Raw genomic sequence first — 16,685 nt, forward strand, 5'->3', positions numbered from 1 at the left:
AGCTCACTGCAACCTCTGACTACCGGGTTCAAGCAATCCCCCTGCCTCAGCCTTCTGAGTAGCCAGGACTACAGGCGCGCCCCACCGCGCCCGGCTAATTTTTTGTATTCTAGTAGAGACAGGGGTTTCACCATGTTAGCCAGGGTGGTCTCGATCTCTTGATCTTGTAATCCGCCCGCCTTGGCCTCCCAAAGTGCTGGGATTGTAGGCGTGAGCCACCGCGCCTGCCCAAACGTAACTTAATTCTTAAAGTGTTCTCCTGTCCCTTTTGATTTTAGAAAAGAACTTAAGTGACATACATAAACTTTAAATATTTATCTTTTTACTCTTAGTGATCAGCCTTTGAGCCTTTCCCACATTGAAGATGGTGAAGCTAGATATTCATACTCTGGCTCATCACCTCAAGCAGGAACGCTTATATGTAAACTCTGAGAAACAGCTCATTCAGAGGCTCAATGCAGATGTACTTAAGACAGCTGAAAAGTTGTATCGTACAGCATGGATTGCGAAGCAACAGAGAATCAATTTGGATCGGCTTATCATAACCAGGTAAAGAAATGATTTTCAGGTTTTAAATTTTGTGAACCACTATGATTCTGTAAAGAAATTAGTAACCGTAAATAAATGAATCCGTTTCCAACAAAGTGCGTTAAGATAATTTACATCAATGTTAAGGTGAGTCTTTGCTTATAATACAGTTTATTTGGATTATTAAATAACTTAGGCACTGTTATAGAAAATTGTAACTTAAGCATTGACATTTTATATCGTACCAATTGGTTTTGTGTCTTTGTCTATATAAAATGTTATTGTTGGCTGGGCGTGGTAGCTCACACCTGTAATCCCAGCACTTTGGGAGGCCGAGGCGGGTGGATCAGGAGGGCAGGAGTTTAAGACCAGCCTGGCCAAGTGAAACCCCGTCTCTACTAAAAATACAAAAATTACCTGGGCGTTGTGGTAGGCGCCTGTAATCCCAGCTACTCAGGAGGCTGAGGTAGAGAATTGCTTGAACCCGGGAGGTGGAGGTTGCAGTGGGCCGAGATCGTGCCACTGCACTCCAGCCTGGGCGACAGAGCGAGACTGTCTCCTCAAAAGAAAAAAAAAAATGTTGTTGTAGACAGTAAATTATCTGTTCTGCTTTTCTTCTAATATTATTTAATATATAGGTTTCCAGCTGGGCGCGGTGGCTCACGCCTGTAATCCTAGCACTTTGGGAGGCTGAGGCGGGTGGATCATGAGGTCAGGAATTCAAGACCAGCCAGGCCAAGATGATGAAACCCCATCTGTACTAAAAATACAAAAATTAGCGGGGCCTCCCAGGCATACTCGGGAGGCTGAGGCAGGAGAATGGCTTGAACCCAGGAGGTGGAGGTTGCAGTGAGCCAAAATCACACCACTGCACTCTAGCCTGGGCGACAGAGTGAGACTCCGTCTCAAAAAAAAAAAAAAAAAAAAAAAAAAAATATATATATATATATATATATATATATATGTTTCCATATTTTGATATTGTATAGCTATTTTTTGGGTTTAGAAACCACATTTTATTGTCTTAATACCTACGAAGAACATTTATTTTATTTTATTTATTTATTTATTTTTGAGTTGGAGTCTCGCTCTGTCCCCCAGGCTGGAGTGCAGTGGCACGATCTCAGCTCACTACAACCTCTGCCTCCCAGGTTCAAGAGATTCTCCTGCCTCAGCCTCCTGAGTAGCTGGGATTACAGACGTGTGCCACCATGCCTGGCTAATTTTTGTATTTTTAGTAGAGACGGGGTTTCATCATGTTGGTCAGGCTGGTCTTGAACTTCTGACCTCATGATCTGCCCCCTCGGCCTCCCAAAGTGCTGGGATTATAGGTATGAGCCACCCTGCCTGGCCAAGAACAGTTTTTAACTCTAAGAACATCAGTGCTGTTGAGAATATAAGCCAGACGCAAAAGAATACGTACTGTATGATTCTATTTGTATGAAGTTCAAAAAGAGGCAGGACTGATCTTTGATGACAGAAATCAGAATAATGGTTACTTGTTGGGCTTGAGAGGGTGGTATTGACCCTCTCAAGGCATGTGAAAGCGCATGTGAAAGGCGTTGTTGGGTGTTTCATATAATTGGGAAAGGGCATGTGAAAGCGTTCTTGGGTGTTTAAAATGTTCCATGTCTTAATCTGAGTGGTGATTACTGGGTGCATATATGTGTAAAAATTGGTCAAGCTGAACACTTGACATTAGTGCACTTTACCGTATTTTACCTCAATAAAAATGAGTTAAAAAAAAAAAAAAGAACAGTGCTGTTGTGGGCATTGTGGTTTTTTCCCCACATCTTTTAGGCTTATTTTATTTGGATTTGTTTCGAGAAGCAAAAAGCCTAGTTAAAGGATGTGTCTGCAGGTCATTACATACTGGCGTGTTGCTGTTGAGAACTGTTGAGCAATATGCTGATATCGACTTCATTTTTATTATTTTTTAGTACTTGAATATTTGTAAACTTTCTTATGTCCATAAATAAGCATAAGCAGTTTAACTGTAGCTAATTTTTTTTTTTCAGACAGGATCTGGCTCTGTCGCCCAGGCTGAAATGCAGTGGTATGATCTTGAGTCACTGCTGTCTCAAGCTCCTGAGCTCAAGCGATTCTCCCACCTCAGCCTCCTGAGTGCTGGGACTACAGGCACACGCCACCACATCTAGCTAATTTTCGTATTTTTTTGTAGAGATGGGGTTTCACCATATTTTCCAGGCTGGTCTCGAACTCCTGGGCTCAAGTGATCCTCCCACCTTGGCCTCCCAAAGTGCTGGGATTACAGGGGTGAGCCACTGTGTCCTTCCTGTAGCTAATTTTAATTTAGTCCATAAGAGGGCAGCTCTGGACAGTTTTTAGGATCTACAAACTGATAATTTTCTTTTTTTTTTTCCAGACGGAGTTTTGCTTTGTTGGCCAGGGTGGAGTGCAGTGGCATGATTGCAGCTCACTGCAACCTGTACCTTCTGGGTTCAAGAGATTCTCCTGCCTCAATTTTCCAAGTAGCTGGGATTATAGGTGCCTGCCACCATGCCTGGCTAATTTTTGTATTTTTAGGAGAAATAGGAGTTTCGCCATGTTGGCCAGGCTGGTCTCAACCTCCTGGCCTCGAGTGATTTGCTCACCTCGGCCTCCCAAAGTGCTGGGATTACAGGTGTGAGCCACCGCACCCAGCCCTAATACTTTTCATTGATTCTGATTTGATATGAGGAAATTGTCCTTTGTACTTTTTAGTTTTGTCGTCCTTTACTCACTGAGTTGCTGTTAGTCTAAAATTTTTAGCAATTCAGAGTGACCTCATTGTTGGGACCATAATCAACTCACATGTCCATGTTTGGATATAGTATATGTGTTATATTATTATTATTAATACTATTATTTTGCTTGTTTGCTCTTTTTTTTTTTTTTAGTGCTGAAGCTTCCCCTGCTGAATGTTGCCAACATGCCAAAATTTTGGAAGATACACAATTTGTTGATGGGTATAAGCAATTGGGATTTCAGGAGACTGCTTATGGAGAATTCTTGAGTCGATTGAGGGAAAATCCTCGTCTTATTGCCTCCTCTTTGGTTGCTGGAGAGAAACTTAATCAGGAGAACACACAAAGTGTTATTTACACAGTTTTTACCTCCCTGTATGGCAATTGCATCATGCAAGAAGATGAAAGCTACCTCCTTCAGGTTTTGCGATACTTGATTGAATTTGAACTTAAAGAAAGTGACAACCCTAGGCGACTTTTGAGGAGGGGAACTTGTGCCTTCAGCATCTTATTTAAACTTTTTTCTGAAGGACTGTTTTCTGCCAAACTTTTCCTCACAGCCACTTTACATGAGCCAATTATGCAACTGCTTGTTGAAGATGAAGATCACCTGGAAACAGATCCAAACAAGCTAATTGAGAGGTTCTCCCAATCTCAGCAGGAAAAACTCTTTGGAGAGAAGGGCTCAGATAGATTCAGGCAAAAAGTTCAAGAAATGGTGGAGTCCAATGAAGCCAAACTAGTGGCTTTGGTGAACAAATTTATTGGTTATCTCAAACAGAACACATATTGTTTTCCACATAGTTTAAGGTGGATCGTGTCTCAGATGTACAAAACCCTCTCCTGTATAGATAGGCTGGAAGTTGGGGAGGTCAGGGCAATGTGTACTGATCTCCTTTTGGCCTGCTTCATTTGTCCTGCAGTTGTCAATCCAGAACAATATGGAATAATTTCCGATGCTCCTATTAATGAAGTAGCACGATTTAATCTGATGCAGGTATGGTTTTGCTATTATTACTAATGTGGCATTTAGTTTAAAATTTAGTTGATTGGGCTGTGGGGGTGGGAACAAATAATATGATGACAGTATTTGTATATTCTTACAACTTTTTCTCAATCAGTCCTAAGTATTTGCATCTTATTAAATAAAAGCAATAATACTGGGATTTAAAACTATTGCGGTCACAAAACATTTTGTCTTTGTCTGTTTTTTGAGACAGGGTCTCGCTCTGTTGCCCAGGCTGGAGTGCAGTGGCGCAATCTCAGCTCACTGCAACCTCCGCCTCCCGGGTTCAAGCAATTCTCCTGCCTCAGCCTCCTGAGTAGCTGGGATTACAGGCACACACCACCGCCCTGGCTAATTTTTGTATTTTTAGTAGAGACGGGGTTTCACCATGTTGGTCAGGCTGGTCTCGAACCCCTGACCTTGTGATCTGCCTGCCTTGGTCTCCCAAAGTGCTGGGATTACAGGTGTGAGCCACTGCGCCCGGCTGTGTTTGTTTTTAAATGAAATCCTCACACACTTGAATGTAGAGTTTGATTAGATTTTCTAGAACAAGTCCACCATCCCTTTTCCATAATTTCAAAGCCCAAAATGAGGAAAAACTGAATGTCTTCTATAGCTCATTTAGTAGCAAAACCTGTGCTGAACTAACATGAGGCTATTCACAATTTTTTTTTCCTTTTTTCTTTTTTGAGATGAAGTTTCGCTCTTGTTGCCCATGCTGGAGTGCAGTGGCGTGATCTTGGCTCACTGCTATCTCCACCTCCTGGGTTCAAGTGATTCTCCTGCCTCAGCTTCCTGAGTAGCTGAGATTACAGGCGCATGCCACCACGCCCAGCTATATTTATAATTGTTATTCCATTTAGTGCTAGTGAATACTCATATTTTGTTGCAGAAATGTTGATTCATTTGATTACAAAATGCCATCTATATATTGAACATGTTATATATATACATTACATTACCTTTCTAAAATCTCTAAATTCTGAAATCTGAAACTCTCCTAAGAGTTTCAGAAAGAGGATTTTTGGATGTATATTAGCGCCTTTTTGCAATTATATGAATGACTGAAGTCATTATTATTTCTTCATGGACTCTTTTCATCATACCTTATCTCTCAGATATACTGTGAAGAACTGGTGTTTATTTAGAATAGACTATTTTTGGGTAATTTTTATTTTTTATTTTGTTTTATTATTATTTTTTGCAGACGGAGTCTCGCTCTGTTGCCCAGGCTAGAGTGCAGTGGCGCGATCTTGGCTCACTGCAACCCCTGCCTCCCGGGTTCAAGTGATTCTTCTGCCTCAGCCTCCCGAGTAGCTGGGATTACAGGCGCGTGCCACCATGCCCAGCTAATTTTTTGTATTTTTAGTAGAGATGGGGTTTCACCGTGTTAGCCAGGATGGTCTCGATCTCGTGATCTTGTGACCTCGTGATCCGCTTGTCTTGGCCTCCCAAAGTGCTGGGATTATGAGCCACTGTGCCCATCCATTTTATAATTTTTTTAGAAGGAGTTTCGCTGTGTCGCTCAGACTGGAGTGCAGTGGTGCGATCTCGGCTCACTGCAACCCCTGCCTCCTGGGTTAAAGTGATTCTCCTGCCTCAGCTTCCTGAGTGGCTGGGATTACAGGCATGCACCACCACATCTGGCTAATTTTGTATTTTCAGTAGAGATGGGGTTTCACCATGTTGGTCAGGCTGGTCTCAAACTCCTGACCTCAGATGATCTGCCCGCCTCGGCCTCCCAAAGTGCAGGGATTACAGGTGTGAGCCACCACTCCTGGCCTTGGGTGATTGTTAAAAAATGATTAGCTCAAGCTGGGTGTGGTGGCTCTCACCTGTAATCCCAGCACTTTGGGAGGCCAAAGTGGGCAGATCGTTTGACATCAGGAATTTGAGACCAGCCTTGGCAACATAGTGAGACCCCCAACCACCCCATATCTATTAAAAAAAAAAAATTGGCCAGGTGGGGTGGCTCACGCCTGTAATCCCAGCATTTTGGGAGGCCGAGGCAGGTGGATCACCTGATGTCCAGAGTTTGAGACCAACCTGACCAACATGGAGAAACCCCGTCTCTACTAAAGATACAAAATTAGCTGGGTGTAGTGTCGCATGCCTGTTATCCCAGTTACTTGGGAGGCTGAGGCAGGAGAATCGCTTGAACCCGGGAGACAGAGGTTGTGATGAGCCGAGATTGCACCATTGCACTCCAGCCTGGGCAACAAGAGCAAAACTCCATCTCAAAAAAAATAAAATAAAAAAATAAAAAATCAGAAAAAATGATTAGCTGTTTTTAATGATCAGTTATATCACCTTGGGATGTTTAGCAATTCACTGCATAGAAATGCCTGAAATAAAATTTTTAACTTTTTTTAACTTTTATAAATTAAAAAAAATTATAATATGGAACTCTTCACAAATTTGTGTGTCATCCTTGCACAGGTGCCATGCTAATCTTCTCTGTAGAGTTCCAATTTTAGTATATGTGCTTCTGAAGTGAGCACAAAATATTTGACATGAAACAGTAGGTTTTTTTTTTGTTTGTCTGTTTGTTTTGAGACAGTCTCATTCTGTCACCCAGGCTGGAGTACAGTGGTGCCATCTTAGCTCTCTGTAGCCTTTGAACTCCTGGGCTCAAGTGACCCTTCTGCCTCACCCTCCTGAGTAGTTGGGACTACAGGTGTGTACCAGCACACCTCGCTCATTTAAAAAATGTTTTTGTAGAGACAGGGTCTTGCTTTGTTGTCCAGGCTGGTCTTGAACTCCTGGCCTCAGGTAATCCTCCTACCTTGGCCTCTCAAAGTGCTGGGATTATAGGCGTAAGCCACTGTGCCTGGCCCGTGAAACACTTAAATTTATTCTTATGGTAGATAATGTATTTGTAGTTTTTTTTTGTGTGTGTGTGTCATTCCAGTAGAGATTGAATCACATATTTTCAGAATCAGTAAAAAGGGGACTTGTCCCAGATATTAAGAAGAGGATGCTGTAATAACTTTCATCATTAGCCTTTAAAAAGAGTGCAGTAACAAATTTTGCCAGTAAGGTACTTGTTCTATGAATTAGTATTTACTTTATCAAACCAGCTTATGTTAGATAGGAATCATTTGCTTTTAAATCTAGGAAACAAATTCTACCTTGAGTGCTTTGTGAGCGCTATAGGGTAATGTTCTTAATATTAACTTAAGGCAATTTAACGAATGAGTCAGCTTTTACAAATTAATTTAAAAAGCTCTAAACAAATGAAAAGTACAATGTCAGAAACAAATGTATTGTGCTTTTTTTCCCTAGTGTTGATATCTTATGTGTTAAAGAGAAATTAAAGCAAAAATTTATACTTTCTCTCTCTAACTCTTAATCTAAAAATAGTAAAAGCTGACATAAGGTACACATTTTTGGGGGGATACTAGTTCATATGCCTGGTCAGGTGATATGAATAATATTATGAAACACATTTTTTAGAATAGAATAGACATGCTTGCTTTCATAGAGAGGTATTTGTGAGTATCTGTCTGTAGCTTATGTCTCCCTACCACTGCTTTGGGTTGCAGGTAGGCCGCCTTTTGCAGCAGTTAGCAATGACTGGCTCTGAAGAGGGAGATCCCCGAACAAAGAGCAGCCTTGGAAAATTTGACAAAGTAAGAATAAATACGATTTATAGAAAATTCTGAAGTATTAGTGAGCCTTACTATTCTCTTTATTAAATCTTGTCCTTAGGTGATATCTAAATTAAATGTTCTTTTAATTAGCTATAGTATTGGATCAGCAGCATTTAAAGATGATTAATTCCCACAGATGTATTAAGGAGATGCCGTCGTAAAGAGAATCAAAGAGCTGTTAAGATTATTTTATTTTAAAAAGTTTTTTTTTTCTTTTTTTTTCTTTTTTTTTTTTTGGAGATGGAGTCTTGCTCCGTCGCTCAGGCTGGAGTGCAGTGGCGCGATCTTGGCTCACTGCAAGCTCTGCCTCCCAGGTTCACGCCATTCTCCTGCCTCAGCCTCCCAAGTAGCTGGGACTACAGGCGCCCACCACCATGCCCAGCTAATTTTTTGTATTTTTAGTAGAGACGGGGTTTCACTGTATTAGCCAGAATGGTCTCGATCTCCTGACCTTGTGATCCACCTGCCTCGGCCTCCCAAAGTGCTGGGATTACAGGCGTGAGCCACCGCACCTGGCCAACTTTTAAATTTTTGAGTCAGTGTCTCACACAGTTGCCCAGGCTGGAGTGCAGGGGTGTGATCATGGCTCAAACTCCTGGGCTCATGCAGTCCTTGCACCTTAGCTTCCCAAGTACCTGTGCTATAGGGGCACACCACCATGCCCAGCTAAGTGTTTTTATTGTTATAGAGACGAGGTGTTGCTATGTTGCCCAGACTGGTCTTGACTCCTGGCCTCAAGCGATCCTCCTGCCTCAGCATTCCAGCGTGCTAGGATTACAGATGTCAGCACCATGCCTGGTCGATAATTGTTTAATTTTAAGTGTAGTTTATAAGTTAACATCTATGACATTGTTCAATTAATTTAGTTAAAGAAAATTTTAATCAGTCTTACTTTGATTAAGCTGTACATTCAACCAATGAAAATTCAAGGATATTTGAGTAAAATTTCCCTTCCACGTCTCATCTCTAGTCTTCATTCCCTGCCCCCACAAAGGATTCTTTTTTTTTTTTTTGTGATAGAGTTTCCCTCTTGTCACAGAGGTTCGCTGTTGTCACCCAGGCTGGAGTGCAGTGGCGCGATCTCGGCTCACTGTTAACTCTGCCTCCCAGGTTCAAGCAATTCTCCTGCCTCAGCCTCCGAGTAGCTGGGATTATAGGCGTGAACCACCACGCCTGGCCCCCAAAAGATTCTTGATGTTATTAGGTTGTTTATCCTTCTAGAGGTCCATATGTTTACAAGCAAATTCCTACGTACACTATATACTTCCAACCACCCCTTCCTTCCCCTTTCAGAAATAGTAGCACAATGTGTATACTGTTCTGTGTTGTGTTATGTTTGTCTCCAACATCTTATTGTTATTTTCTTTTTTTTTTGAGACAGGGTCTCACTTTGTCACCTAGTGATGCCATCTCAGCTCACTGCAGCCTCGACCTCCCTGGCACAAGCAGTCCTCCCACCTCAGCTTCCCAAGTAGCTGGGACTACAGGTGCGCGCCACCACGCCCGGCTAATTTTGGTATTTTTCATAGAGACAAGGTTTTGCCCTGTTGCCCAAGTGGTTTTGAACTTCTGAGCTCAAGCAATCCACCCACCTTGGCCTCGCAAAGTGCTGGGATTGCAGGCATGCACCACCACACCCAGCTCCAAGATCTTAGAATGTATCAGTACAAAAAGAGTTTAATTTTTTTAGGTTGGGTGCAGTGGCTCAAGCTGGTAATCCTAGTGCTGGGCACACTTTGGGAAGCTGAGGTGGACGGATCAGTTGAACTCAGAAGTTTGAGACCAGTCTGGGCAACATGGTGAAACCCCATCTCTACAAAAAATACAAAAATTAGGTCAGGTGGGGTGGCTCACATTTGTATTTCTGGCACTTTGGGAGGCCGAGGCGGGTGGATCACCTGAGGTCAGGAGTTCAAGACCAGCCTGTCCAACATGGCGAAACCCCATCTCTACTAAAAATACAGAAATTAGCTGGGCATGGTCGTGGCGCCTGTAATCCCAGCTACTCGGAAGGCTGAGGCAGGAGAATCACAGTGGGGGAGGAGGTGTGCAGAGGTTGCAGTGAGCCGAGATGGTGCTATTTCATTCCAGCCTGGCTAAAAGAGTGAAACTGTCTCAAAAAAAAAAAAAAAAAGTTAACATCTTAAAAAAATCTGATTTTTAAGATGTTAAAATCTTTTCGTGCTTGTCCACCTTAATGAGAAATTTCGTTTCAGTATTTTAAAGGGAAATGTTTCACTGTTGTCATCCTGTTTTAACAGAGCTGTGTTGCCGCTTTCCTTGATGTTGTGATTGGGGGCCGTGCAGTGGAGACCCCTCCGTTGTCTTCCGTCAATCTTCTGGAAGGATTGAGCAGAACTGTGGTTTATATAACCTACAGTCAGCTTATTACTCTGGTAATGGCTTCATTGTTTAATAGAATTTCTCAAAAGTCTTTTAGCTAAGCGTGAGCAAAGACATACACGAGCACATTGTGTGGGAAATACATACTGTATTTGAAAAAGTGATTTCACTAGCTAATAGTCTTTGCTTTTGCCAGGTGAATTTTATGAAGAGTGTGATGTCTGGAGATCAACTGAGAGAAGATAGAATGGCTCTTGACAATTTATTGGCAAACCTACCGCCGGCCAAGCCAGGAAAAAGTAGCAGTTTAGAAATGACTCCCTACAATACGCCTCAGCTGTCTCCAGCAACCACTCCAGCAAATAAAAAGAATCGATTACCTATAGGTAAAGAGAATTTCTCATATCAGAGCTTTCTCTTAAATCTAATATTTCATTAGCCTTTGTTATTGCTCAGTGTTTTGGAATATATGTTTAAGTACTTGGGAAAGTCTTTCTCTTCATGTTTACTGATGGTATTTCAGTTTTTAGAAATCATATCAGATGAGTTAAGGTTTATCAGTAGGCTTTAGCTTTGCCTACGTGCTTTTCATAATTAATTGAAGTCATGCTATCCACAGTATACTTTGTTTAAATTTTATTGTCTTTTCTTGAAAAAATTTTGGAAATGTTGTAAGTAGTCATTTTTAAAACTATGTAGCCCTCAGCCTGGTGGGGTGGCATGTGCCTGTGGTCCCAGCTACTTGGGAGGCTGAGATGGGGAGATTGCTTGAGCCTGGGAGGTTGAGGCTGCAGTGAACCATGATCGTACCACTGCACTTCAGCCTGGGTGACAGAGTGAGACCCTATCTCAAAAAAAAAAAAAATTATGTAGCCCCCTCCTTTCTATAAAGTTCTAAATATTATAATAAACAATATTATTTTAGAAGTTTCCATCAATAAACTGGAAAATAATAGTATTTTCTATTATTTTCATTAATAGTCTTATCAACTGAGCTAAGATATCTTAATGTTATAGAATAAAGCTAAAGTTTCATTTTATTTTTTCAAGTTTGTTTATTTAAGAATTCTATTTAATTAAGCCTTATTTGCTTGGTTAACATTTGTCATCTGTCTGTCTATAAAAAAATTAATTGAGCATATACCATGTTCTATACTCTGGGTAGGCACTTTATAAATGTTGTTTCATTTAATCCCCACAGAAGTCCTGTGAGAGTGGATGTGTCTTGCACATGAGGCACTGTGATAGACACTGGATGCAAAGACCATTAGGACCTGCCCTTACTGTCAAGTTGGCTGTTGATAGTTTAGTTAGGGAGAACAAGAAGAGACTAGTACCCTTCAGCGTACTGAGTGTTCTGAGGAGATAAGTATGAGGGTTATGGGGACACCTAACTTAGCAAAATGGTGGTGGTATCAGGAGACGATCTTGGAGCAGGTGAAGCCTGTTTGCGCTTTGTGATGAATGGGAGTTAGACAAAGTAAACAAGATGGGGAAAAAGTGTTTAAGCCAGGGGAACAGGAGTATTTTAGTGCCTGCCTAATTATAACGAGGAACTCAGCAACACTTAGTGAACATAGTTCTTTTTAATTTATGCATTTTGAAAAGAGGGATTTTACTTTTAAACTTCTGTGAGCTCATTTGTTAAGAACTGCCAGTTTCTTAAAATTAATCTGCCTTGTATTTAACATAACGTGGAATTGTATCAACAGGAGTGTGGCATCATACTCTTCAAGTCTTTGTCTTATTGTATCACCCCAAAATGTCAGTTATCAAAATAAAAAATAGAAAAAGGGATTTTGCACTTAATGGTGTGTTTTTTTTTTGTTTTTTTTTTTTTTTGAGATGGAGTCTCCCTCTTGTTGCCCAGGCTTGAGTGCAGTGGCACAATCTTGGCTCACTGCAACCTCTGCCTTCCAGGTTCAAGCGATTCTTCTGCCTCAGCCTCCCCAATAGCTGGGATTATAGATGTCCACCACCACGCCCGGCTAATTTTTATATTTTTATTAGAGATGGGGTTTTGCCATGTTGGCCAGGCTGGTCTTGAACTCCTGACCTCAGGTGATCCACCTGCCTCGGCCTCCCAAAGTGCTGGGATTACAGGTGTGCGCCACCGTGCCCGGGCACTTAATGGTTTTTTATAGGCTATTTGCACTCTGTTCACATGATGAAGTAAATGATTTTTAGTAAATCAGAGATTTTTTTTCCATTGTTCACTACTATACATTAGTTTTTTCATTTCCCATTATCCAGAAGTGTCATTAAATATGAGTCTGATGGAAAGTGAATTTCAAATGTGTGCCCAATATTATTTTGTATAGTCTTGTTACCTGGCTATTGCATTTATTGTGTATCTTAAAAAATTTGTCCATTGTTCAGAGGGTTGATTTTCTTTCTATTTAATGCTTTCGCAACCCAGGACAACAGTTAGCAGCCATCACTGCCTGGGATTCCTCAGCTACCAATATTACCTCTCATATTACACTAGTAACCCCGTTTGGTGGGTAATAGGCTGTTCTTCCTCTTCTTTTATAATTTTATATAAGAAATAGTTTATAAAAGTATGCTCCATGTGCATGTTGCTTTTACTTTGTGTAAATTGCTACATAAAATTTGATTGCTTGCATTTTTATAAATTATAGTTACAGAGTTTGTTACGATTCATAGATCTGTTTATGAACTTGAATTTAAATTTGCAATTCAGTAGAAGATAGGGTGAGCAAATAAAGGTATGAGTAGGCCTATTTTAGGCTTGGAAATTGATGTGTGCTCTGAATTTTCAGACAAAGTGATTAATGAACATTAATCAGCATTGTAAAGAAAGGTGATTGTTTATATTTCTGCCTCTGTCTTCAAGTAGGTCAGCTTTCATACAATGTGAAGTTGACTTTTGCTGCTACTATAGTTGTTTTTGCTTTATGTCTGTATTTTTTATTATTTTGTACCAAAACATAATTTCTATTTAGTATTCTGGTTGTACTGAATTTTATTGTCCTCTGAAAGAAAATAGAAACTTTTTTTTTCTTGACCTTTTTTTTTTTTTTTTTTTTGAGATGGAGTCTAGCTCTTGTTGCCCAGGCTGGAGTGCAGTGGCGTGATCTCGGCTCACCACAACCTCTGCCTCCTGGGTTCAAGCCATTCTCCTGCCTCAGCCTCCCGAGTAGATGGGATCACAGGCATGTGCCACCACGGCCCAGCTGATTTTGTATTTTTAGTAGAGATGGGGTTTCTCCATGTTGGTCAGGCTGGACTTGAACTCCCGGCCTCAGGTGATCCACCCACCTCAGCCTCCCAGAGTGCTGAGATTACAGGCATGAGCCACCGCGCCCAGCCTTCTTTTTTTTTTTTTAGGTGGAGTTTCGCTTTTATCGCGCAGGCTGGAGTGCAATGGTGTGATCTCGGCTCACTGCAACCTCCGCCTCCTGGGTTCAAGTGATTCTCCTACCTCAGCCTCCCAAGTAGTTGGGATTACAGGTGCCTGCCACCATGCCCAGCTAATTTTTTGTATTTTTAGTAGAGACAGGGTTTCACCATGTTGGCCAGGCTGGTCTTGAACTCCTGACCTCAGGTGATCCACCTGCCTCAGCCTCCCAGAGTGCTAGGATTACAGGCATGAGCCACTACACCCAGCAATTATTTTAGAAAAAAGTATTTTTCATTTGCTTATATGCAGGGGAAAGAAAGAAAAATAATTGAAGGCTTTATTAATTTATACTGTTTCCAAAGCAGAAAGGACCTCTTCTCCAAACATAAATAAATTTTCTCTCTTGTGTCTTTGAAAAGACATTAATACATTTCAGGGGGGAAAAGTACATTTAAAAACTGATTGTGGGCCGGGCACGGTGGCTCATGCCTGTAATCCCAGCACTTGGGGAAGCCGAGGTGCGTGGATCACCTGAGATCAGGAGTTCAAGACCAGCCTGACCAACATGGCAAAACCCTGTTTCTACTAAAAGTACAAAATTCACCAAGTGTGGTGGTGGCTGCCTGTAATCTCAGCTACTCGGGAGGCTGAGGCAGGAGAATTGCTTGAACCCAGGAGGCGGTGATCGCAGTGAGCCCACATTGCGCCATTGCACCATAGCCTGGGCAACAAGAGTGAAACTCCGTCTCAAAAAAACAAACACTGATTCTGGTTTTGTTAACAGTTGCCTAACTTAAAGTATTTTGTTTATGTGGCTATTAGGTTTTCATATGAAAGTTTCTTTTTTCTTTCTTTTTTTTTTTTTTTTTGAGATGTAGTCTTGCTCTGACGCCTAGGGTGGAGTGCAGTGGTGCAAACTTGGCTCACTGCAGTCTCCGCCTGCCTGGTTCAAGTGATTCTCCTGTCTCAGCCCCCCGAGTAGCTGGGATTACAGGTGCACGTCACCATGCCTGGCTAATTTTTTGTATTTTAGTAGAGATGGGGTTTCACTGTGTTGCCCTGGCTGGTCTCGAACTCCTGAATTCAGGCAATCCACCCGCCTCAGCCTCCCAAAGTGCTAGGATTACAGGTGTAATCCCTCATATGAAATTTTCTAATGCTTGTAAGTTCAGTTATCGGTATGGGAAACCTGTAGCAGTTACCTCAATTTATAGGAAAAACAGTTAAGGTATCTTAAAAAGAAATGAGGTAATGCTTTTTTCTTGTCACGCCAAGTCTTAAATTGATTGTGACATGTTTGCTGTTCTGCAGATGTGATCATCTGTGTGGCACTTCCTGTCAAATGCACTTGGATCACTGTTCTTGATTACCAGTTTTGAAGGAGAATCTTTAATAGTCAGTAGAGTAACTGGGAGGATCTAGTTTTTTGTTTTGTTTTGTTTTTTCTTATTTATATTTTTACCACTCTTGTGCATGTGCAAATGTTCTGCACTAATAGAAAATATATTTTCGTATTTAGCATACCATTTTCTTCATTTGTCTATTTCTCTAAATTATTTTATTTGAAATTTTTTATTAGCAACTCGGAGCAGAAGCCGCACCAATATGCTAATGGACCTACATATGGACCATGAAGGATCATCTCAAGAAACCATCCAGGAGGTGCAACCAGAAGAGGTGTTGGTCATTTCCTTAGGGACAGGTCCCCAGCTTACTCCAGGGATGATGTCAGAAAATGAGGTATGAATCAGTTGCTTCTATAAATCAATGTTCATGTCTTAGTCCATACAGGCTGCTGTAACAAAACACCAGAGGTTGGGTGGCTTATAAACAACAGAAATTTATTTTTCACATTTGTAGAGGCCAGGAAGTCTATAGTCAAGGCAGATTCAGTGTCTCATAAGGATCTGTTTACCGGTTCATAGATGATGTATTCTTGCTGTGTCTTTGGGCTTATTATTATTATTTTTTTTGAGATGGAATGTCGCTCTTGTTGCCCAGGCTGGAGTGCAATAGCACGATCTCGGCTCACTGCAACCTCCCAATCCCGGGTTCAAGCAATTCTCCTGCCTCAGCCTCCTGAGTAGCTGGGATTACAGACATGCGTCACCATGCCCAGCTAATTGTGTATTTTTAGTAGAGACAGGATTTCTACATGTTGGTCAGGCTGGTCTCAAACTCCCGAACTGAGGTCATCCGCCTGCCTTTGCCTCCCAAAGTGCTGAGATTACAGGTGTGAGCCACTGCACCTGGCTGGTTGGGCCTATTTTATAAGGGCACTTATTCCATTTGTGAGGGCCCTGCCTTCATGACCTAATCACCTCCCCAAAGGCCCCATCTCCAAATACCATCACCTTGGGGGTTAGAATTTCAACATACAGATTTTGGGGGAGCACAAACTTTCAGATCCTAGCAATGAATTTTTTTTTTTCTTTTTCTTTTTTTTTTTTGAGACAGAGTCTTGCTCTGTCACCCAGGCTGGAGTGCAGTGGCACGATCTCAGCTCACTGCAAGCTCCGCCTCCCAGGTTCACACTGTTCTCCTGCCTCGGCCTCCCAAGTAGCTGGGACTACAGGCGTCCGCCACCACGCTCGGGTAATTTTTTGTATTTTTAGTAGAGAAGGGGTTCCACCGTGTTAGCCAGGGTGGTCTCGATCTCCTGACCTTATGATCCACCTGCCTCGGCCTCCCAAAGTGTTGGGATTACAGGCGTGAGCCACCATGCCCAGCCGTTTTTTTCTTTTTTTTTGAGATGGAGTCTCACTGTGTTGCACAGCTGGAGTGCAATGGTACAATCTTGGCTCACTGCAGCCTCCGCCTCCTGGGTTCAAGCAATTCTCCTGCCTCAACCTCCTGAGTTGCTGGGCTTACAGGCATGTGCCACCACACCTGGCTAACTTTGTGTTTTTAGTAGAGATGGGGTTGTGCCATGTTGGCCAGACTGGTCTCAAACTTCTGACCTCAAGTGATCCGCCCATCTTGGCCTCCCAAAGTGCTGGGATTACAGGTGTGAATCACTGCACCCAGCCAATGAATTTAATGCT

General features: G+C 41.9%; 1 protein-coding gene and 1 non-coding gene across 14 annotated transcripts in view; one reads left to right on the top strand and one right to left on the bottom strand.

Annotated features, from left to right (window-relative positions):
* The window catches only part of GAPVD1 (GTPase activating protein and VPS9 domains 1), a 111,611-nt gene that overhangs the window by 44,831 nt on the left and 50,095 nt on the right, over nucleotides 1–16,685 (top strand). For all 13 annotated transcript variants that reach the window (XM_054502303.1, XM_054502309.1, XM_054502308.1 and 10 more), the window contains 6 exons: nucleotides 333–549; nucleotides 3,429–4,272; nucleotides 7,827–7,913; nucleotides 10,196–10,330; nucleotides 10,474–10,663; nucleotides 15,221–15,381. In XM_054502303.1, coding sequence (XP_054358278.1) covers nucleotides 365–549; nucleotides 3,429–4,272; nucleotides 7,827–7,913; nucleotides 10,196–10,330; nucleotides 10,474–10,663; nucleotides 15,221–15,381 — 1,602 coding nt within the window. In that variant the 5' untranslated portion in view covers nucleotides 333–364. The remainder of the gene's footprint in view (nucleotides 1–332; nucleotides 550–3,428; nucleotides 4,273–7,826; nucleotides 7,914–10,195; nucleotides 10,331–10,473; nucleotides 10,664–15,220; nucleotides 15,382–16,685) is intronic.
* LOC129044849 (U6 spliceosomal RNA) lies at nucleotides 6,676–6,782 on the bottom strand. Its single transcript, XR_008504824.1, has one exon. It is a non-coding gene; the product is annotated as a U6 spliceosomal RNA (small nuclear RNA).

Source organism: Pongo pygmaeus, chromosome 13 (assembly GCF_028885625.2).
Source record: "Pongo pygmaeus isolate AG05252 chromosome 13, NHGRI_mPonPyg2-v2.0_pri, whole genome shotgun sequence".
Lineage (NCBI taxonomy): Eukaryota > Metazoa > Chordata > Mammalia > Primates > Hominidae > Pongo > Pongo pygmaeus.